At 39.2% G+C, this 24204-nt stretch overlaps 1 protein-coding gene across 1 annotated transcript in view; it reads right to left on the bottom strand.

The window, feature by feature from the left end:
* The window catches only part of zpld1a (zona pellucida-like domain containing 1a), a 71629-nt gene extending 47709 nt beyond the window's left edge, over positions 1-23920 (bottom strand). The window contains exons 1-6 of the mRNA XM_039744425.1: positions 23818-23920; positions 22687-22907; positions 20571-20752; positions 19707-19779; positions 14833-14930; positions 9849-9929 (exon numbers count right to left, since the gene is read on the bottom strand). Coding sequence (XP_039600359.1) covers positions 9849-9929; positions 14833-14930; positions 19707-19779; positions 20571-20752; positions 22687-22907; positions 23818-23920 — 758 coding nt within the window. The remainder of the gene's footprint in view (positions 1-9848; positions 9930-14832; positions 14931-19706; positions 19780-20570; positions 20753-22686; positions 22908-23817) is intronic.
* Between the last annotated feature and the right edge of the window lie 284 nt (positions 23921-24204).

Raw genomic sequence — 24204 nt, 5'->3', positions numbered from 1 at the left:
GGTATATTTTACCTCAGTTTAAAAAGGTTTTCTTTTCTTCTTAATAAAAATTTAGAAGCAGTTCTTCATCGCTGCGAAGCACGGGGATTTTGTTATATACAGTATATATATATTTACTGTAGATATATATGTATGTATGTATGTATGTTTATATATATGTAGATATGTATATACAGGTATATGTAGATCTGTATATATATGTATATATGTGTCAGTGTATATATATATATATATATATATATATATATATATATATATATATATATATATATATATATATATATATATATACAATATACAGTAATCTCTCCTCGATTGTGGGGGTTGCGTTCCAGACCCCCCCGCAATAGGTGAAAATCCGCAAAGTAGAAACCATATGTTTGTATGGTTCTTTTTATATATTTTAAACACACTGTTTATATACTGTAAAACTGTAAATATTATTTTAAAGATATTGAGTGTCTCCGATATCACATGTTACAGATATTACGATAGACAGGCCACCAGCAATAAATACGTACAATGCAAGAAAAATAGTATACAGTAAATGTGTGTACAGTGACACTAAACGTACGTACATGTACTAAGTACTGCAAGTAGAAAATTAATTATGGTTACTCACCAACAATGACACGATGACTTGTCCGATAACAATGAGTTTAATTTTACTGCACAACAAAGGAGTGCGTTACACCTCTTCCAAAGGAGCCACTTCAGGCAATTGTGTAGCACTGCCGTTGTTCTTCTTCTGGCAGTCTTCAATCCAAATCCCTAAAGCAGATTCCATCCAGACTACTGCCTTATTACATCCACTTACAACTCATTTTGCACCCTGGTTAAAAGAACACTGCGGACGTTGATCTTATATTCCTTTCCTACTTTTTAAATAAAAAGAATCGTAGCCTTCAACAAATCCAAAATGTTTACCTTTTCGGCAATCGTTAACATCTTCCGTTTGCGCTTGGGCACAGCCCCTGAAGCAGTAGCAGATCGTTTTGGAGCCATAATGAAGGGCTTGACTATGCACAAAGATAAACACAAAAGAGCACAACTCTTTACACAGCGAAACACGTTGATGCTGAATGAGTGAGACGAGACTTGGTTAACACTGCATTCAGCACGCAGGAACATAACTGCGTGCTCTGATTGGTTAGCTTCTCAGTCATCCGCCAATAGCGTCCCTTGTATGAAATCAACTGGGCAAACCAACTGAGGAAGCATGTACAGAAAGTAAAAAGACACATTGTCCGAGAACCCCGAAGCAGCGAAAAATCCGCTATATATTTAGTTATGCTTACATATAAAATCCGCGATAGAGTGAAGCCGCGAAAGTCGAAGTGCGAAATAGCGAGGTATTACTGTATATATGTGTGTGTGTATGTATGTATGTATGTATGTATATATATGTGTGTTGTCACGCACGCGCGAGTAGGAGACCGCGGATGGACCTAAACCGCTTTGAAAGACGTTCGCCGGCAGGGAGTGGTGGGGTACTAACCTTTCTCCTTTAATGTCTTCCAGGAAAAGGGTCGTTCCGCCATCATAAGCCTTCCCGCAGTACGTCTACTTCCGCCCTACCTCCGCCATCTTTCCTGACGTCAGCAGTCCCATCCTCCCTCACGGTTCCTTCCCAGCATTCCTCCACTTCCGTCTCCTCCCCTATAAAATGGCTTCTGACGCCTCAGAATGGCGTCGCGCATATGAACTGTTTTGTTTATACTTGACCCGATTTTTGATTTATTAAATTGTGGATTGTCTGCAATATACGGGGCCGGAAAACCCCAAACCTTTATGCTGTTTGTTGTTACATCTTTTACAGTGGCGTAGCCGGCAGGATACCAGTCCGAGAGAGATGACTGAAGGACAAGGCCTCAACACAGTGCTGCAGGGAATGAACGCCCAGATCCTGGCCCTACCGCAAGCGACTACCACCCGCGAGTTGGAGGAAACGAAAGCCAGGTTGGCAGAAGCCCAAAGGGTAAGACCCGATCCGCCTTGTCCAACGCCCCCGCCTCTGGTACCCATGACAGAGGCGGATGACATAGAGTCTTATCTGGGCATATTCAAACGGACAGCCACCCGGAATGAGTGGCAGCGGTCTGAGTGGGTGTCCATTCTGGCGCCCTACCTGAAGGGACCCGCGCAGCGGGCTTATTACGACCTCCCCGAGGAGGAGGCCGCGAGTTACGACCTCCTAAAGCAGGAGATCCTAAAGCAGCATCATGCCGGGCCAGCAGGCGGAGCTGGCAGTTTGACCCGGACAAACCAGCCCGTGCACAGGCCTTCCACTTCTGGGGGAAGATGGGACGCTGGTTACGGCCCGAAGGTCCCCAAGCCCGGAAGGTCATGGAGCAGGTGGCCTGTGAGGGCCTGGTGAACGCCTTGCCAAGCTCCCTCGCCCAGCAGGTCCAGCGCCACCCCTATAAGGATATGCCAGGCCTCCTGGAAGTCCTGGAGCGTCAGCTCGTGGTCTACCAAGCCGGGGGGTCGGAAAGGTACGCTCGTGGGAACCGACAGGGATGGGCGGCCACCCCCGAGCCCTCTCGACGCGCTGCGGAAGCACCGCAAAGGCCCAAAAAAAAGCCGGCCTCCCCGCGCTGTTTCAAATGCGGTGAGACCGGCCATCTACTGCTGACCTGTCCCCTCAACACCCCCTCGGAGCCGATGGACTGCACCTGGGCCACCGTGGAAAGGTACTGTACTCCGTCGCACCCGCTGGCAAGTCCAAACACGGGAGTGGTGTTACTGAACGGGCACTCGGTGGTGGCTTTATTTGACTCTGGCAGCAACATTACCATTGTTGCTCGCCGTTACGTATTACCGCGACAGTGGGTTACGCAGCATTTGCAAGTCACTTGTGTGCATGGGGAGACCAAGTCTTACTGTTACGCCCGCTGTTACATCACGTTGAAGGGGCAGGTATCCAACTTGACGGTCGCGAACCCCCCCATCCAGTAATTTTGGGACAAGACTGGTCGCACAGAAAATGCGGTAAGACGAACACCGCTCCCGGGGCCTCACTAGGTCTAGTGATGAGGGGGCGAGGCACCCCTCCTACAGTCTCCACGCCGTGCTCTGGGGCAGTCCCTAGTGACGCAGGCCCATCGGGGGACGTTTCTCAGGCGACGGACCCTGACCCAGAAGTATCCGCCGGGGAAGGGACAAGCCAGGGAACACTTCCGCCAACCCGCTCACAAGACCCCCTGAGCAATTTGGACCATCAATTTCGGTCCACGCCTGCCTCATTTAAAAGGGAGCAGTGGAATGATGATTCCCTGCGGTTTGCCCGGAATGCGATTGTTCTTCCAGGCAGCTCACAAGCTGACGGTTCCATGCCACGCAAGCCCTTCTTTGTGCTGGAGAATGATCTGTTGTATCGGGTGGCAACCCACGAGGGTGAGGTGCGGAAATTGCTGCTAGTGCCGCATACCTTCCGGCGGGAGGTATGTGAACTAGCTCACGCTCACCTCCTAGGCGCCCACCTCGGGGCCGAAAATACATTGGAGAGAATCAAGCTCCGCTTTTACTGGCCCGGGATCAACGAGAAGGTCCGGCGCTACTGTCAATCCTGTCTGGAATGTCAGATTCGCCAGATTCCTAGGAGGGACCGCGCTCTTCTCATCCCAATACCCCTGATAGAAATCCCGTTTGACAGAATAGGGGTGGATTTAGTAGGACCCCTGGAACCCTCTAACCGTGGCCATAAATACATATTGGTCATGGTGGATTACGCGACCCGATACCCAGAGGTGGTTCCCCTGCGCTCCGCTAATACCAAGAATATTGCACGGGAATTAGTCAACTTATTTTCCAGAGTGGGTATCCCCAAAGAAGTCCTCACGGACCAGGGTACTCCCTTCACCTCAGATATGTTCAGGGAGGTTGCCAGATTACTGCGAATAAAACACCTGAAGACGTCTGTCTACCACCCCCAAACAGACGGGTTGGTGGAGCGCTTTAACCAGATGCTTAAACAGATGCTCCGCAAAGTAGTCAGCGTCGATGGCAGGAATTGGGACCAGCTCCTACCGCTCGTGCTTTTTGACTACCGGGAGGTGCCCCAGGCCTCTACGGGCTTCTCCCCTTTTGAATTATTGTACGGGCGACAACCCCGAGGACTTTTAGACATACTAAAAGAGGGCTGGGAGGCTGAGGCCCTTCCCTCCTCCAATATATTGGAGTATATGGCGCAACTGCGCGACAGGCTCGCTAAAATCAGGCCACTCCTAAAGGACCACGAGACTTGTGCGCAGGCCCGGTATTACAACCGCAACTCCGTCCTCTGGGACTTCCGCCCGGGGGATCGAGTGATGGTACTCGTTCCTACCTCCCACTCCAAGTTGCTAGCTCACTGGCAGGGGCCATGCGAGGTTAAGGAAAGAAAGGGGCTCGTCGACTATTTAGTTAAGCAACCTAATCGTCGACCGAGCGAGAGGATCTACCATGTCAATTTGTTGAAACCTTGGAAGGACAGGGAGGAGTCTCCCGACACTCGTAGATCCCTCTCTATTCCCTCCCTATTCGCTAGCACGTCTGCCCTTAACCTTGGTGACGAGCTGACACCCTTACAGCGGCGAGAGATAACCCAGGCTATTCACGCCATCCCCGAAGTAGTGAGTGAGTCAACGGGCCGGACCTCGCTGATTGCGCACGATATAGTCACAGACTCCAGAGTAATCGTCCGAGAGAGGCCCTATAGCCGAAGTGGAACTGGAGGTGCAACGAATGTTGGATATGGACATTATCGAGGAAGCCCATAGCCCTTGCTCCAGTCCAATCATCCTCAATTCCAAGCCGGACGGCTCTTGGAGGTTCTGCAATGACTTTAGATGTCAGAACCAGGTCTCCAAGCTCAACGCCTACCCGATGCCCCGCATCGACGACTTACTTGAGCAGCTGGTTGCGGCTCGATACTTGACTACCCTTGACATGACAAAATTGTATTGGCAAATTCCCTTAACGGCATCTGCAAAAGAAAAAACGTCCTTTAGCACCCCAAGTGGACATTGGCAATACAAGGTCCTCCCATTTGGGCTGCACGGGGCCCCAGCGACCTTTCAACGTCTGGTGGATAGAGTGCTGAAGCCCCACCAGTCCTATAGTGCCGCCTACCTGGATGACGTCGTCATCTATTCCGGCACCTGGGAAGAGCATCTATTGCAGGTCTCTGCTGTCCTCGCGACACTGGCTAAGGCCGGCCTCCGCATCAACCCCTGTAGGTGTTTCTTTGGCTTAAAGGAGGCTAAGTATTTAGGCTACCTTGTGGGACGAGGACAGGTGAGACCCCAATGTTCCAAAATCAAAGACATCCTGGAATGGCCCCGTCCGAATACCAAGAGACAGGTGCAGGCTTTCTTGGGGCTAGCGGGGTATTACCGCCGGTTGACTAATTTAACAAAGAAGGGCGCTCCCCTACATGTGGTATGGAACGACAAGACGGAACACGCATTCAGTGACCTTAAAAAGGCCCTAACGTCGGCACCTGTACTAAGGACCCCTGATTTTGGGCTGCCTTTTATCCTCCAGACCGACGCTTCGGACACAGGCCTGGGTGCCGTGTTGAGCCAAAGCGTCGATGGTGTCGAACACCCCGTGATGTACCTAAGCCGGAAACTGCTAGATCGAGAGACCAGGTATGCGGCAGTGGAGAGGGAAGCTCTGGCCATTAAGTGGGCGGTAACTTATCTCCGGTACTACCTGTTGGGTCGCGAATTCACTCTAGTGACTGATCACGCTGCGCTTCAGTGGATGTCCCTACACAAAGAGTCGAATCCGCGGGTCACCAGGTGGTTTCTGGACTTGCAGCCCTATAAGTTCACAGTCACTTTTCGTCGCGGCCAATGCCAATGCCCTCTCTCGCATCCACGACCTCTCGGTTAGGTCCGCCCGACCTGACGGTCTTGGGCTAAGGGGGGGGTCGTGTCACGCACGCGCTAGTAGGAGACCGTGTACAGACCTTAAACCGCTTCGAAAGACATTCCCGGCAGGGAGTGGCGGGGTACTAACCTTTCTCCTTTAATGTCTTCCAGGAAAAGAGACGCTCCGCCATCATAAGCCTTCCCGCAGTACGTCTACTTCCTCCCTTCCTCCGCCATCTTTCCTGACGTCAGCAGTCCCATCCTCCCTCACGGTTCCTTCCCAGCATTCCTCCACTTCCGGCTCCTCCCCTATAAAATGGCCACCGACGCCTCAGAATGGCGTCGTGCATATGAACTGTTTTGTTTATATTTGACCCGATTTTTGATTTATTGAATTGTGGATTGTCTGCAATATACGGGGCCGGAAAACCCCAAACCTTTATGCTGTTCGTTGTTACATCTTTTACAGTGTATATACTGTATATGTATATTTATCTGTATGTATGTATGTATATATGTATATGTGTGTGTATGTATGTATGTATATGTATGTGTGTATATATGTTGATATGTGTATATATGTATATATATGTGTATATGTATATATATATTGATATGTGTATGTGTAGATATATGTATATGTAGATATGTTTATATGTATATATGTATATGTATATATGTTTATATGTGTGTGTGTGTGTGTATGTGTGTGTGTATATATATATATATATATATATATATATGACAGCAACACTCATAACAGTGACTAAACAATTACATGTTACGTTATTTTTAAAATGTTTCCTTTTCTTTTTCATAGCTTCTTTAACACACTACTTCTCCACTGCCAAGCGCGGGTATTTTGCTAGTTAAATATAATTTTCATAATGTAAAATATTGTGTAGAAAATTAACTACAGTGAAAAGCTAGCAATAATCATTTAACTGTTGCTGTGCAAGTTCCACTACTTACTGTTTAATTAGATGTCCAAGTACACTGAAATTATCTCAGGCACAAGGACCACTTTCCCTAGAGTGGAGGATGATGATCCAGAGGACCACTAACATCATTTCCACCATGAGACGTGATTTGCCACTCCTGCTCCACCACATAAAGCCGCAGACTGCCAGAAAACCTCATCATTCCTGACCTGACTTTAGCTTTTGCTTTCAAACCCAATACTACCAGAACATTATATATATATATTGTAAAAGACTGAGCAGGAGACAGCAAAAAGGTTTGGGGTTTTCCTGCCCCGTATATTGTAGACGATCCACAATAATAAATGAAAAAAACTGGTCAAAATTATAAACACAACAGTTCATAAGCGCGACGCCGAAACATGGCGTCGGCGGCCATTTTATGAGGGAGGAGCCAGAAGTGGAGGAATGCTGGGAAGGAACCGTGAGGGATGCTGGGACCGATGACGTCAGGACAAGATGGCGGAGGAAGGGCGGAAGTAACGTACTGCGGGCAAAGCCGGCTTATGGAAGCGGAGCGTCTTTTTTCCTGAAAGAAAGCACAGGGAAAAAGTTAGTACCCCGCCATTCCCTGCCGGTGAATGTCTTCCCAGGTGTGTTAAAATCCGTCCGCGGTCTCCTACTCGCGCGTGTGTGACAATATATATACATATACCTGTATATATACACATATATATATATATATATATATACACACATATATATATCTTGATATATATATATATATATATATATACACTATATATCTTGAGCCATGCTTACTAGACAAAGACATCCCTAAGCATATTGCTGTAGGCATGTATAAGAAGACAGCTAAAGAGTACTTACTCATCCTATATACACTTTATTGCCAAAAGTATTGGGACACCCCTCCATATGATTGAATTCAGGTGTTCTAATCACTTCCATGGCCACAGGTGTATAACATCAAGCACCTAGGCAAGCAGACTTCTTCTACAAACATTTGTGAAAGAATGGGTCACTCTCAGGAGTTCCATGAATTCAAGCATGGTACTGCGATAGGATGCCACCTGTGCAATAAGTCCATTCATGAAATTTCCTTGATACTAAATATTCCACAGTCACCTGTTAATGGTATTATAACAAAGTGGAAGCAGTTGGAAACAACAGAAACTTAGCCACGAAGTGGTAGACCATGTAAAATCACAGAGTGGGGACAACGCATGCTGAGGATCACAGTGTGCAGAAGTCGCCAACTTTCTGCAGAGTCAATAGCTACAGACCTCCAAAAGCTCAAGAATAGTGTGTAGAGAGCTTAATGGAATGGGTTTCCATGTCCAAGCAGCTGCATCCAAGCCTTACATTACCAAGTGCAATACAAAGCATCGGATCGATACCACCACTGGACACTACAGCAGTGGAAATGTGTCATCTGGAGTGACGAATCATGCTTCTCTGTCTGGCACTCCAATGGATGAGTCTGGTTTTGGTGGTTTCCAGGAGAACGGTATTTGCCTGACTGCATTGTGCCAAGTGTAATGTATGGTGTAGGGGGGATTATGGTGTGGGGTTACTTTTCAGGGGTTGGGCTTGGCTCCTTAGTTCAAGTGAAAGGAACTCTTAATGCTTCAGCATACAAAGCCATTTCGGACAATTTCATGCTCCCAACTTTGTTTAAGGATGGCCCCTTCCTATTCCAACATGACTGCATACTAGGGCACAAAGCAAGGTCTATAAAGAAATGGATGAGCAAGTTTCATGTGGAAGAACTTGACTGGCCTGCACAGAGCCCTGAGCTCAACTCGATAGAACACCTTTGGGGTGAATTGCAGCAGAGACTGCAAGCCAGGCTTCATAACATCAGTGCCTGACCTCACAAATGCTCTTCTGGAAGAATGGTCAAAGATTGCCATAAACAAACTCCTACACTTTGTGGAAAGCATTCCCAGAAGAGTTGAAGCTGTTATAGCTGCAAAGGGTGGGTCAGCTCCATATTAAAGGCTATGTATTAAGAATGGGATGTCATTAAAGTTCATGTGTGTGTAAAGGCAGGTGTCCCAATACTTTTGGCAATATAGTGTAGAGTGAAAGAGGGAGAAACCTAAGGTAAACACATGGTCAAACCTTTGCCATGTTTTACACAAGGCTGGCAGTGGTCCATTGTTCTGTAAAAACAATACTTATACGCGAGATGATGATACTTTTGTTCAGCATTGTATATACGGTATATATAGTACATATAGACATAGAAAAATACATAAAAATAATTTCTTACACAGCAACTCATATGACGGATGAACTTTAAAATGTATTTTATGTTACATCATCTGAGACAAGTTTACTCTGGCCTAGACACTTAAAATCACATTCCATTATATTTACTCATGATTCCACAGTAATTGGACAAATCGGTGACATTACTAAGACTGCGCACAGGAATTCACTAATTCACTGGGAACTTCTTGATGCACAGAAAGCGGCATTATATTCACCATCAACTGGTCTGTAGTGGAAGATTTCTTTTACCTGCAGGTTCAGATTTGCTGGGTTCCAGATATTTGACCACCTGAGCTGAAAGCTAAACACTGAGGTTATGTTGAAAAACAGAATGCATTTCCTGCATTGAAAAAAAGACATTTCCTGCATAAGGCTTTCATTATGTTATTTTCATCATGTCACAATGCTTTTCCTGTGGATACTTAAATTTTATGTATGTACTATATCTCTCAATAGCAAAAACTGGAGTGGTTTTGCGTAAAATCCTTGTGTTTCTAACATTTTGCATTGTAACTTGCCAAGTCTCGACTGGATTGTGTTTTTAAGCTACTGGGTGCACAGAGTCACATTTTGATATAATTTCAAAGTGGTTAAATGTTGAAGGATGCTTAAAATATTTAAATATACTTGAGCAGTTAAAATCTAAAATTTGGAAAAACTGAAAGCACAACAATGCATTCACATTTGCTTTCTAAAAAGACAGAGGAATGAGTGAAATTTGTTAATACATCGTTTGTTTTTTTCTCAAAATACTGTAATCCAAATAAATTACCTAAAAAAGAGATCATATCTGATTTCATCACTTGGGTTTCCAGAAGGGGTTGTATAACAGTAATCCATCAAAACATTCCATCTGTTGAGAAAAAATGTTAATATTTTTATATAGTACAAGCATTACATATTTGACTATCTGCAAAAACCACAATGATCATAAAATATAAAAGCTTTAAAATCTGAATTCAAATTAAAATATTGACAAAGTATGGCAGTCCTAAAAAGTCAAAAATAAAACAGTTTTCTGCTAATATAATAAAAAGTAAACAGATGAAAAATGAATGATTTAAGAAGTCATCTTGTGATCGTAAAAATTGCGGAATGGTGACACACCCTGTAATGGAAAAAAAATGGGGAAATGGACAACAAAATGAATATATTAAAATTCATATTTCAAAAGGTCAGAATCTGTCCTTCCGTGCATCCATTTTGGAGCCTATTTTTTCTGTTATGAAAATTGGGGGTCAGAGATTACTCTCATACATAGCTGCATTTAATAACACAGAAATTATTTAGATACGCCTTTTAATCTTAACACATATCTTTGGGTAATGGGAGGCAAAATGCTAAAAATGTTAGCAATATGCAATATACAGAAAGCAAACTGTCTGGGTTTAGGCCAATGGAGGAGTTAATTTTTAGTATTGATTTAGTATTGATTTCCACTTCATTTTGGACACGTAATTTAGTTTTATTGTTGCGTTTTGTTCACTTTGCACTGCCAGTTTTGTTTATAATGTGAAATGCCATCTTGTGCTTTTGTTGATGGCAATGACTTGTGAGTTCCAGAATTTAACTTGAGTATTTGTAAAAGAAAAAACAAATGAAATGCCTCAGGCAGTAGCAGATTTCAAAGTAGAAGAGTCAGATGTACTTCAATCCCTTGATATGTTGAAGACTAATAAAATCCCCAGAGCTGATGGGATTCTACCAGTCATACTGATAGAAATGAAAGTCATCATTTATAAACATTCATTAAGCATACGAGTATTTGAGCAGTCACTTGAAAAAGAAGACACCACTAGATGACGGGAAAATTTCAAATGTGACTCCAGTCTACAAGAAGAGAGACAAAATGCATTTGGGAAATTACACACAATAAGTTGCACTTGTGTACCATTCAAAATAATAGAAAATATAAGAGAAATTAATTAGAAAAATACCTGTATGAACATAGCATACGTAATTAAAGCCAGCATGGATTTATGAGATGAACATTCTGCCAAGCCGGTCTATTAGAATTTTCTACTGCAACAGTTGACATAAGCAAAGCATACAACATAATTCACTTAGACTTTCAAATAGCTTTTGATATAGTCAAACACCAAATATTAATTTTGGAACTAGAAGTTGATTGCATCAGAATTATCCTTCAAAACTGGATCTCAAGTTGGTTAACTACCATAGGGAAAGAGGTCAATCAGTGGAGTCCCTCAGAGGACAGTCCTTCCAAGGCTACTTTTTCTCATTTATATTAAATACTTTGATAATACATTGATTCTGGTGTAGTTAGGTAACGTGTGAAATTTGTAGACGATATTAAAATTGGAAAGAACTTAAGAGATGTACAGTGTGTTGACACAATGTTCTAGTTGTCTAAAGTGTGTAAAGAAGCAATTGCAAAGGCAAATACAATGTTAGTTTATATCATACAAACTGCCAAATATAAATCAAGGGATGTTATGCTCAGGCTATGTAATACAATAGTGAGACTGTTTCTGGAGAACTGTGTGCAGTTGTGGTCATCGTGCTACAAAAAAGACAAAGCAGCACTTTAAGCTGTTCAGATAAGCAGTTGGGTATATCCTAGGACTTAAGGACATGTTGTATACTGATAGATTTGGAAAATTAAGCCTGTTCAATCTTGAGTCTTCTTTACTCAGGGAGTTGTGGGAATCAGGAACAAACTGCAAAGAAATACGGTTGAAGCAGAAAACTTGACTAGATTTTAAAAGGTTCTAGATAGGATATTGGGAATACTTTCTATTAGCTAAACAAACAAACTTGAAGGACTGAATGGTCTTCTCTTGCTTGTCAAATTTCTTATGTTCGATTACTTTTGTATCCACTAATTTGGATAATGATGATAACACCCTGTCATCTTAAATACTGTTTCACTGTAGAAGACACACATTGCAACTTTTGCTGCCCATGGTAAATATGGAACACCAGTGCCAACAAGAAAATGCATGAAGCGGTGATGGTTGTGTTTGAAAATAAAAAAAAATCATGTCAAGGTAACATTACAGATACTGTATAATGATAAAAATAAGGCATAGTGTTAAAATCAAAATAACATAAAAATACATGCAAAATCAAAATTCTTTGACATCAAAACCCAAGAATCATAAAAGAACAACAAAACACATGAGACATTCCTTGCTATTGTACTAAGTAATACTCCCTGGAACCATTTCATTTAGAAGCTTTCTTAATATAAGGACTAAAATGAATGGACTCCAGTTGAGAAAATTGCAGGAATTTACCTTGAAATAATAGGGAAGGACCAACCTATAAGTCAGAGACTGATCTGCTTGGTAATAGAAGAGGGGATCTCTTAAACAGATGTCCCGCTTAGCTAGTATAACACATTTTGACCATCTCTAACCTTAAGAGCCTTTTTGCATTTGCAGTCCGGAAACGATTTGGCAGAGATTTCCACTGTCTGCAGGTATCCTTCTTGCTATCTCTCTAGGTATAAATTACTGTCTTTTAGCAGTACAGATTGGCAATTCAGAGGAGGGAAATGTGAATCAAAGGTCACACTGGGATGAAGATAGCATGTGAGCACACTCAGTGCTGTGAAAGTAAGATCAGGATGAGTGATGTGAGTTATCTTGTTCTGTTCAATTAAGTCAGTGCTTACTCCTCATCACATGATATGCTGTAAACTTCAGTACTAATAATAAACCGCTATTTAATCCTTGTCTGAAGTCACTAAGCACATTGCAGGACAACACCCAGGACAGATTATTCAGGCAGATTTTGTTTCAGATTTCTTCCTCCTAATGTGAACCAGATTCACTATTTATGTGTTATAACAATAAATGCTCTGGACTATTACTAGAAACTGCTTTAGTGTTTAAATAAAGATGAAAACATTCAGGATTTCCTGGCCTAGTTGCAGAAAAAAAACAACTTTCCAGTAGCTTCTATTGAAATGCTAGCAAGGAAAAAAAAGGTAATGTAAATTTGATTGAGTGGTTTTATTATGTTAATAGCATTACTCTTAAGGAAATAGCACACATGTTACCAGGTCGGATATTGATTTTTCACATAAATTTACAGGAAGGCGACATTAGTGTTTTGCAATTTATATTATGTATTTATATTATAGCTGCCTGTAGCCCAAAACTGGTATGATAAGCTGTTTTGTAAAATGAGATAGCGTTCTTCTTGCTTGCTGTTGTGTGTGTGTGTTATGTGGGAATCCACCCAAGTCCTTTGAAATATAACCGTGCAATTCATAAGAAGAATAAATGACATAAGAGGCAGCACTAAAAAAAATATGTGGTGGCTCTGAGGCTAGGCAATGGGAAGGTTGCTGGTTCGAATCCTGTAAACACCAGAAGTGACTCTACTCCATTGGGCCCTTGTGCAGGGCCGCTAACCTGCAATTGGTCTGTCCCAGGTACGACATTAACCTGCATCCAGCCCTGTAAGCAGGTCCTCCTATTTTCAAGGGAAAATTTGGGGGTTGGTGGCAGGATTGGCACTCCAGCCACCGTAAAAAAAATATCACACTGTTCCACTCCATTTCAACTAGTGTGGTGCTGAGGTGTCACCCACTAAACGGCTTCACTGAGGTCCTAATTTGGGATATAGAGGTGGTTTGTCGTGTGGTGGGTGCGGCAACACGCTGTATCTGTGCATGCACCCAACCCCTTTCTCTGTCTCTCTCAACTCTTATTTCAAAAACGAATTACATCACTTTTCTACATAATCACCTTCATTTGCAATGCAATTTTCCCACCATCGTACCAACTTTTTAAAACCCAATTACTACTCCTCTTGCCTTCATCATTTCCATCAAAAATATAAAAGTGCGGAAACCTTTTGAACATCCCTCGTTTATATATATTTATATTTATATTGGTGTGTGGGTGTGCGTGTGTGCCCTGCAGTGGGCTGGCGCCCTGCCCGGGATTTGTTCCTACGTTGTACCCTGTGTTGGCTGGAATGGCTCCAGCAGACCCCCGCGTCCCTGTGTTAGGATATAGTGGTTTGGATAATGGATGGATGGATATATATTATATATATATATATACACACATATATATATATAAGTCAATGTATGTGTGTATGTATGTATGTTCCAGCATTACTTTCAGATAGCTGGAGCGATTTTCAAGAAACACATGTTTCTCATTGAGCGACTAAAAATATTGTAGTGTGAAATCAACCTTAACCCACCCCCTTCCCTTCATCTTGGGGTCTTGTATGCATGTTATCATCCAGTTGACCCTCGGAACTACCACCAGAGGGCAAACTGGAGGTGACTGCCAGCATTCTTTAGGTCTGAGAACCACTGTGCCCTTGTTGCTTCTAAAATTAAATAGAGTTGGCTGGTTCCCAGCATCAAATAGATAACATCCTTACAAGACTGTAAGACAAGCACATTAGTGTGTCTTCATTGTTTGTTAATTTATTTATATTTTTCTCAAATACATTATTTTCGTCCAAGTCAACACTGAGTATTTCAGCTAGTGTATATATACATATACTATGCTGTATATGCTATAAAATGAATTGGAGTACCCACAGAGAAACCATACTGGTAAGCAGATAATGTTCATCCTCCACAGTAACAGTGACCATGGTGGTATTTGTACTCAGATACCATTAATTATTAGTGCTAGCCTAGACTTTACAGACCACTGAGATAATAAAGTATTTAGTTTAGAGCTATAACTGATTCTTGTTCACAGATTTTTGCTACAAATAAGGTTTGATCTAAAAAAAAAATCAATAAGTTACAGTACCTTCCATCCAGATTTGTGGCTCTAACAGCAGCATAAACCTTTGTCTTTAAAGGTAGTCCTGCATTAGGTATGGCCAATGGTTGTACATATGTTGAGTCCTGTAAACAAATGTGCGATCATAAGTCAAAAATGATCCTTAAGTTGTAAGCAACACAAGAAAATACTCAGTCAGATGCTGATATATAATCAATAGAGTTTCTGTCTGTCTTTATGTAGTCTGTGGCAGCTTTCAGAGGGAGCAATCAAAATATGAATTGAATAGAAAATAACAATGGGATCTCATTAATGATTTAAAGTCTTGTTCAATATTTTCTGACTTTTGACATTTAAGTCATAAACACCACCATTGACTTTCTATTTAAAATAACATTCAGTAAGCAAGATGCCTTACAGTTGGGATTATATGCTTTTGAGTTTGAATCTGAGTGTATCTGAAAACAAATAGTAAGGATCTCAAAAGCATTCATTTCATTGTTTGTGGAATAATTTTTACTAGTTTTGTACAAAGTCTTACAAAAGGCAACATTTTTTTTACAAGCAGAACTATAACTATAACATTTAAAATAAAAGTAACATTTATTATTATTATTATTTTACTGCTTAATAGTTCTTATTGGAAAATACTGATTATTATACTGAAATAATACAAACTTTAAATTAAAGGGAGGAGGATTTGTGTAGTTTTTTTTTTCTTCAGGTACAATGATGGCAATAAACTGGTCTGATGTGAATGAATGTGGGCAGTTGGTGTGTATGTGTGCTGCAATGGACTTGTGTCCCATCAAGAGCTGCCCAACCAGGTCACAGCTCCATCAAAACTACAGTTGGATTTGTTTTATGTTTTCGCTCCATGATATATTCAATTATAATATTTTTGTTTATTAGCTTTGTAAATAAAATTCTTTATTGTATATGGCACTGGGCTCTCACTTGAGAGATTAACATTTTTTATTCATTTAATTTGTTTTTTAGATGTTTGGTTCACATTATTAATATTAAAATGTCCATAATAATTAACCATGGGGTTAATGAGGTTCTCCTCATCCTCCCTTCTTCACCTTGCATCTAGTGCTCTATTTTAAAATGGTGTTTTCCCTCATTTGTTAACCATGTGGTTTTTAACAACACACTCAAATGCAATTAATGTGCATTGATTTTGTTTAAGTCTCTTTGGATAATAAGGGTCTACTACTTGATAATGATGCATAAAACAGAGAGTACAATTAACAGGGTGTATTGAACATTCAGTTAAACTGCCCATCCATCCATTCATTTAGTACAGTTAGGGTTTCCTTAGTTAAATTGTCCCAAAAGGAAATTTAGCTTTTACAGAAAAACAGAAGCAGAACACAGAGTATACATGTTAGATCCAATTTTATGGTTGCACGCAGTTGCAGCATTGCGTACAAGGCAGGAACCAAATGTGAGCTGGGTGTTACTGACACAAACACCCAGACTCAGACCACCCAGCAGTTTAGTTAATCAAGGAAACTTTTTGTTTTTTATCTCCTCTACTTTCAACTTCCCATATCTCGCTTTTTATGTTAACAGAAATGTATATAGCAGTGACTTTGTGTATGCATACCAAGTGAGATTATTTCTATTTAACTGTTACCTTGATTTTTCTATTCATATATGTAAAATTGTATTTACTTTACTTTAACTGTATTATAGCTATAAATAAGAATAAGAATAAGAAAAAACTACACTGAAGCTGACTCATACTGGGGCCTTTTAAATTCAGCAATCAACCTAATCTTAACGTGTTTTGGAAGAAAGAAGTAAACCAATGCAGACATGTGGAGATGCAGGGATTTTAATCCAGTTTTATCTGGATGTGAGGTAGTGATGGTTACAGATTTCTCAAACTAATCATAATGATCCTTTGGCAAAACAAAAATTTCAATACGAAGGTAGATTAATTTACATTGTTTCTTACAAACAAAAGTTAGTTTTTCCTCTTATGTTGATTTTAGATTGTATTGCTAAGGCTAACTGCTTTGAGACTTCTCACGGAAGGGACTGATGTGACCTTATACTACAGGCTCAAAGTTGAAAATGAGGACGACATACAATATGTAGTATAACACAAAGTAAGTGAGATGATAGCTTGTAGTGAAAACAAAGAAAAATGTTTAACCCCAGGAACAAACACAATTTAAAAGAAACTAGGCACCATACTCATCAAGATGTCTCTCCATTCACAGTTCAGAGCACAGAGAACTCCTGCTTTCTCAGTTGGGTCTACCCTAATACACAGTGTACCTGAATTACTTTCTTGCTTCTACTAACTGTGTAGCTCTCCTTGGAAAACGGGGTTTCAATTTCAATATTCTTAACAAAATTATATATTTCAGAGGACACACGTTTATCTCACAAGTTAAGGTCTACACTGAAGAAATGTTTTACCTGAGCTCCAGTTTGGACTGATGTGTACACTAAAAAATCTATTAGGCCACCTTTTGTTAAAGGCAGCATTCATAATGGTGGGTCAGAAAGTTATAACATATTCAGTAAATTTAAACCTTATTTCCCAAAGGTTGGTTTTGATAACTGTGTGTGCCTGAATTTAATTAAAACATAATGTCTGCTGCCCACCCACCCCCATGACCCTGGTCTGAATTAAGTCGGTTAGAAAATGATATAAAGGCTGCTAAAGGGTGGCTTTGGAATTCCTTCAAAGATGAATCTAGTAGGAGACGATTATATAAAGCTAGAAACATAGCATAGGTGAGAGGCAGGCATACAGCAAGAGTAAGACTTATGACTATTCCAAATTGATTGTTACCTACAACTTAAATCAATTGTGAGCATCCTAAATTGATGTAGTAGTTACCAGGTCAAAAATATAGGAAGTTAAAGAAGAAGAAAAAGAGAAAATGAAGGAGGAAACTACATCTGTAATCAAAGTGTCAGGTATAAATCCATCCATTATCCAACCCGCTATTCCCTAACTACAGGGTCAGGTGGGTCTGCTGGAGCCAATCCCAGCCAACACAGGGCGCAAGGCAGGAAACAAACCCTGGGCAGGGCGCACACACACGCACACCAAGCACACACTAGAGACAATTTAGGATTGCCAATGCACCCAACCTAAATCTTTTTGTTTAAAAAACCACACATAATAAAATAATTACTGCAGGTAGATTATGATCTAAGTTACTGTGCAAGCTGTATTCTGATCTAGAAATGCCAAGGCTAGAAGTGCCATGATTTCCCTCTAAATATAATGCATAAAATTGAACATTTTAACAATCAAGTTCTAAATAAGTCTAAGTCAGTTCTGGCATGCAATATAGATGTGTCACTTGCATTTACTGTAGTGGATAGAGTTTAGAATTTGTAGATCATCTTCAATAGGTGGTTTTGAACATTCACACTGTACAAAGTTAATCTTTGCAATTAATTTGTGAGTTTATAAAAGAATATGAAATCTAAATAATATAGGTATCTAGTAAACAATGCAGAAAATACATGAGATTATAAAATTTGGGATACTACAGGTTATCTTTGCAGCATTGGCTGCACAGTAGAAACCAACATATCCAAAGGCCCATGGATATGGCTACACAGATCCAATTCAGAAACACGAGATACCTGACAATTGTGAGAAGAAAATAGACTAACCAGAGAAACTGCAGCCCATATAAACACAAGATAAACTCACATAGAGGTTAAAAGTTGTAAAGTAAATTTTATTATAATAATAAAGGACCCAGAAGGACCAAGGACTATCTAGATCATAATGTAGGACCCTACAGTGGCTTGGACACCAGACCATTGTAGAACAAGCTTATTCTTAATGTTGTCAAGCAACCTGATCCTGCACAGCTTTGAGATTTTGGAGAAAATTTAGAGAATTTGGAGGAAATGCCACACAGACTTGGGGAGATTATGCAGAAATAGAAGACAGAACTAAGAGGCAGTGAGACCTAAACATTAAATCATTGTGCTCCTCATATATATAATTCAAGACAATTGTTTAAAAAAATTAAAGATAGGGTGAGAAGCTCAGTCATCCGGGAGGGGCTCAGAGTAGAGCCGCTGCTCCTCCGCATCGAGAGGAGTCAGATGAGGTGGCTCGGGCATCTGATCAGGATGCCTCCTGGACGCCTCCCTGGTGAGGTGTTCCGGGCACGTCCAACCGGGAGGAGGCCCCGGGGAAGACCCAGGACACGCTGGAGGGACTATGTCTCCCGGCTGGCCTGGGAACGCCTTGGGATTCTCCCAGAAGAGTAGGAAGAAGTGGCCGGGAAGAGGGAAGTCTGGGCCTCTCTGCTTAAGCTGCTGCCCCCGCGACCCGACCTCGGATAAGAGGAAGAGGATGGATGGATGGATGGATGTTTAAAAAGAATTACAATAAAAATATGCTCAACATAGGTGTTACGATTTGACTAATTTGACTACAGTTACACACAAGAAAGCAGAGTATTAGAAAAGTGCATGTGGCCTTAGTTTGTGTGCTGCCTCATTTTTTATTACATTGAATGCAACAGATGGGGAGAATTGCTGTTTTTCATATATGTGCATATACAGATCCTAGATTGCTACTGGTGATTAATCTGAACATAAAATATAATGTAAACAAATTTTCTAATTTTTGGTGATTACTGCTGTAATTGATCCAGCAAGTAGATCTACTTGGAGAAAAATAAGCAGTAAAGTTAATCATGTTTATAAATTCACTTTGTTTCATGACACACCACAATGCAGTATACTAATCAAACCTTTTATATCATTTAAAAAGATTAAATGTGATTTTAATTTTTTTAATCATATATTGTTTTTAAATCACATATGGTGTTCATGCAGATTGATTGCCCATAAGAGATTTAATAGTTTCATAAAGAGAAGAAAGTATTTTCTGTACTTACGTTATACAAGAGTAAACTCAAAGTGCTTAAAAATGAACCATTATTGTCCTTGACAGAAATAGCAGCTGATGATCTGAAGAAAAATAAAAATGACGTTCTTTGATATCCAGCTCAGAATGTTCTGTCCCATAAAATGGCAATTTCCATTTAGCAATCAACCAAGTGAATAGGAAATGTTCAATGTTTAATAATAAATGAAAGCACAAAGACATTCTATTTATTTACAAACTGATTTATAAGGAATTCTGTTGTACATTTTTGGAGGAGCTGCATATTGTAATTTGTTTGTAGAAAGTGCTGGGAGGCTGATGCATAAGAAATTAGGTTTGTGAGATCCTCTCTACCTTATGAACTCATGAATTTCTGAACACTTAGCAGAAGAGGTATGTTTGTATTGTACAGTAGTGTATAGTGATCACTATGTGTACCCTGCAAAATTCAATCTCTCTACCATATAATGTGCAAATGGCCAAAATAACTTTATATAATCTATAGTTGTATTTTTTTCTATCAAGTAAACAAAAAAACTATGTTATAGTATTTACAAACATTTCACTGCCTAGTATAATTATGACTGATGTGTTTTATTATGTAATAATGTTTCATTTTGCCTAACAAACTACAGTCTGTTAATACTTGTGCAGATTACTTTTCCCATAGAATTATCTTAATTCTTGAATGTACTAAGTGTACTAGTAGTGTGACAAGCTCTTAAGAAATAATTTTTTAAGTCTAAAAGTAGAAAGTTTTTGCAGGAAGTATATATGAAAATTTTAAACTACCATAGCATGGCTATATAAGATTGACAATTATCATGAAATCCAACTAATTAAAAACAAATCCAACTACAAATGAGTAACTTACGAAGCAAGCTGTGTGTTGTTGACCAGATACTCTAAGGGGTAACTGCAGCTGAATTTATACAGAAGTCCAGGGAGATAGCTGATTATTGTGGGAGGATCTGGAGTGTCAATGAATCCTGAAATATTCCCGATCTGTACTGAGGATAAGTTCCCATAAGCAGTAACACCTTGGACCGAAGACACCTGAAACAGAATAAATATTTGCAGAAAGGCTACTTGAGATTTTCTATCTCCTATGGAGAATCTTTTTGTATACTAAATATGCTCTTCTAAACTAAACATTAATAAGCTTGAAATAATACTTCAGTATGTTGCTTATTCTGAGAATTTGATTTAGAAAGTGTTTTGAGGTGATGGTTGTTTTGGATTTTTAAGTAAGTCTTTTGCTAATGTCATTGTAAAACTATTAATATATAATTATGTTAGAACAAAAGATGGTCATAGCAGCATACATCTTTAAATATACAAAATTAAGTCCATTTTAAAAATATTTATAAAGGTAGAAACATAACATTTTTGTTCTTGAAACTAAGAAAACTCAACGAGTGAAATTATAGTGTGTCCAACATTCCTTTGATTTTTTTCACAGTGGAATTAAACTTCACGCTTTCTCTTGTACAGTATTTTATGCTGACATATATTTTATTTATTTATGTTGTAGTTTGCTTTATTAGACTCATAATATATCATGCTTGTAAAAATGTAATTTTACAGCGGTGTCATTTTAATCTTAAAATATGACCTGTTGTTTCACTAAATTGTAACCTGGGATTTAAAAAAATTTACAAAACAAAATCTGACTCATAAAGTGTAATAGTTACATTACTGCCAGAAGTTCATTATTACCCTGAATGTTCAAAAGTAAATGTTTTCAAATGTACAATACTTGTCTGTCAAGTTATTTGTAGTAAAATACAGGTAAAGATAGACAGATAGATAGATCATTTTAGGTTTTTTTCCATTTTAACCTTAAATACACAGTACTGGAAAAAGAGTAATCTGCGGCCATTGATTTAGATAAGTAGATGAAGTTTATTTATTTATTGGGGAAATTGCTTATTTGTTGTTAAACTGCCTAACTTGTACAGTAACATACTTTTCTTAATAAAGAAACAATTATATTACAATATGAATATGTGACTTAAAATATACAGAGACTGCATAAATATATATTACAGTATGGTTGTGTGACTTAAAAATATACCAAGGCTGCATAAATAAATAATTAACTATACTTATTTATAACAATATAAACAAAAATATATTACTAACGTTTTTATTTACCTACTGTTTAAAATACTTTAGAATTTATATAAATTTCACCATGCTACTCCTACTGCATCTCTGCCAATTTTGGTATCTTTTCATTAAAGTACTCTCTTTTTCATTTGTCTTCATTAATATTTACTTATCTGACATTAACTTTCAGCTGATTTCTTTCCTTTTATGGACAGTAGAATGCTTATTAGGAATATCATTTAGATATTCTTATTCTGAGAGAGTAGAGTAAAAAGGCACTAAGTTGAAAAGAAACATACAAAAACAATTTGCAAATAATGGGAAATAGTGATCCCAGTCATTGGAAGAATCAAATCAAAAAAGATAAAATCTTTTGACGTATTTTATTTTTATGTTATTGATAAGCCATTTTTGATTTAAAAGAATAATTGTCATTTTCTCTTCTTGATTCAATTCCTGTTTTACTAGGGTGTTACAATTGTATGTACTGCTTTGATTTCAGTTAATAACTTTTTATAAAGGTTACATTTTTAAATTATATTGGCTGGACAGCAGGAACCTGAAGGCTATTTACGAATCAGCAGGCAGAAATCTACCACTGCAGAGGTGCAGTGTCATTTAACAACTTAATCGGCTTTAGGAGATTCTAATATTTTTGTGGCATATTTTATTTTTTGATTATGTTATAATAATATTTAAAAAGTTCAGTTAATTTTAAATGTAGTTTTTAGTGCTTATCTTCTAGACTTTCCATCTGATACTTTCTAGATCATTACTAATGGTTCATTTGCCTGATTTTCTTTTTTTCGGTTGTTTTATACCAAAGATGAATCGCCACCTGGCACAACACTTTTATGGCGTTTAAAAATCATGATTACCACCAAGCCATTTCCACATGATTCCAAGGTGCTAAGGCTGATAGTGAAAATCACCACTGTAGGAAAGGTGTTGTTATTTATGAATCCCCTGCAGTGCACATCTCCATGTCTGCCGTTCAGCGCCAGATCAGCTTCAGAATATCCAGAGAAAAGAACTGGACAGAAATTAATCTTCAGTGTTATGGTTTGCACTCCACAATAGACACTGATGTCTCGTTCAGCTTGTGGGAAAAAAAAAATTAAAATGAATTGACATATAATATATTTGCATTTTTATTCAGTCTAAAATTCCTGTTAAAATTGTATAGGTATTTAATGTCATTCATTTTCTGAACTAATTTAATCAAATATAGAGTTGTAGGAAGAGTGAACTTATCCAATGGCAAGGCAGGAGCTACTCCCCGTAGGTTACTGTTTACTGTCATACAACATAGCCACACTTACTCATTTATTATGACCAATTTAGACTACATCATTCAATTGTTATTTAAAAAACTATCACTGCAAGTTTGTGGGGAGCCAGAAATTATCCCACCATCATAGAATTCAATGCAAGAACCAATTCTGGATGGCATACTAGTCCATCACAGGGTGAACTCAATCAGGGTTGATTTAGAGTTACCAATCAATCTGAAGTGTATATTGCCTGGATGTGGCAGGAAATTAGAAATCACAAATACTATTTAAATTACACTTTTTAAGTAAATTGTATAATAAATTAGGTGTGATCCTAATTAGTACTCTTACCATTCAGCACAAGATGAAACATATGAAGTTCACTATCCTACAGAGTTATTCACATTCTCTCCATGCCCCTGTCGATTTTTTATTTCTCCTCGTACATCACAAAGATGTGTTTTAGGTTAATTGACGACTCCCAACTGTCCCCGCACGAGTGTATGTGGGTGCTTGTTTGAGTAACTGGCGATGGACGAGCACCCAATCTAGGGCTGGGTCTCACCTTGTGCCCAGTGCTGTTGAAATAGGTACTATCACCAGCACATTAGTAAATATTTGAGTGGATAATTTAATAATGAATGTCACAATATTTTTATGCCATTTTGGGTAAAGGGTATCTACCAATAAAAAATAAAATAACAGTTAATCAATAATATAGAAAAAAATTCTTACCAGGAAATCTACTGTGATAGGTAGCATCACAGTTGTATCCATTAAACTGTGCACCAGCTAAAAGAATTTTACTTATTAGAAGAAGAAAACATATTTGTTCCATTGCAACATCTGTAAAAAGTTCAATGAGAAATTATTTCAGATTTATATTCAAATGTATCCTGTTTCTAATCTGTTGTCACATGAAAATAATTCATAGCATTAGATTTGCAAGAGGAAATGAAATTACCTTATCAAGGAGGAATCTTATATTAAAATATACCTATGTAATATTTGGTGCTGTGTTCATTGGTTCATTTTTTAAAAAATGAGATTAAATATGTTTTCTCAAAAAGAGAAACAAAGCACTAATGTTTAATCTCACGGGTTTTTTTTTTCACTTTAATT

Source organism: Polypterus senegalus, chromosome 2 (assembly GCF_016835505.1).
Source record: "Polypterus senegalus isolate Bchr_013 chromosome 2, ASM1683550v1, whole genome shotgun sequence".
NCBI lineage: Eukaryota > Metazoa > Chordata > Cladistia > Polypteriformes > Polypteridae > Polypterus > Polypterus senegalus.
Note: the sequence above shows the minus strand (reverse complement) of the source record. Positions and strands in the feature narration are given on the sequence as shown.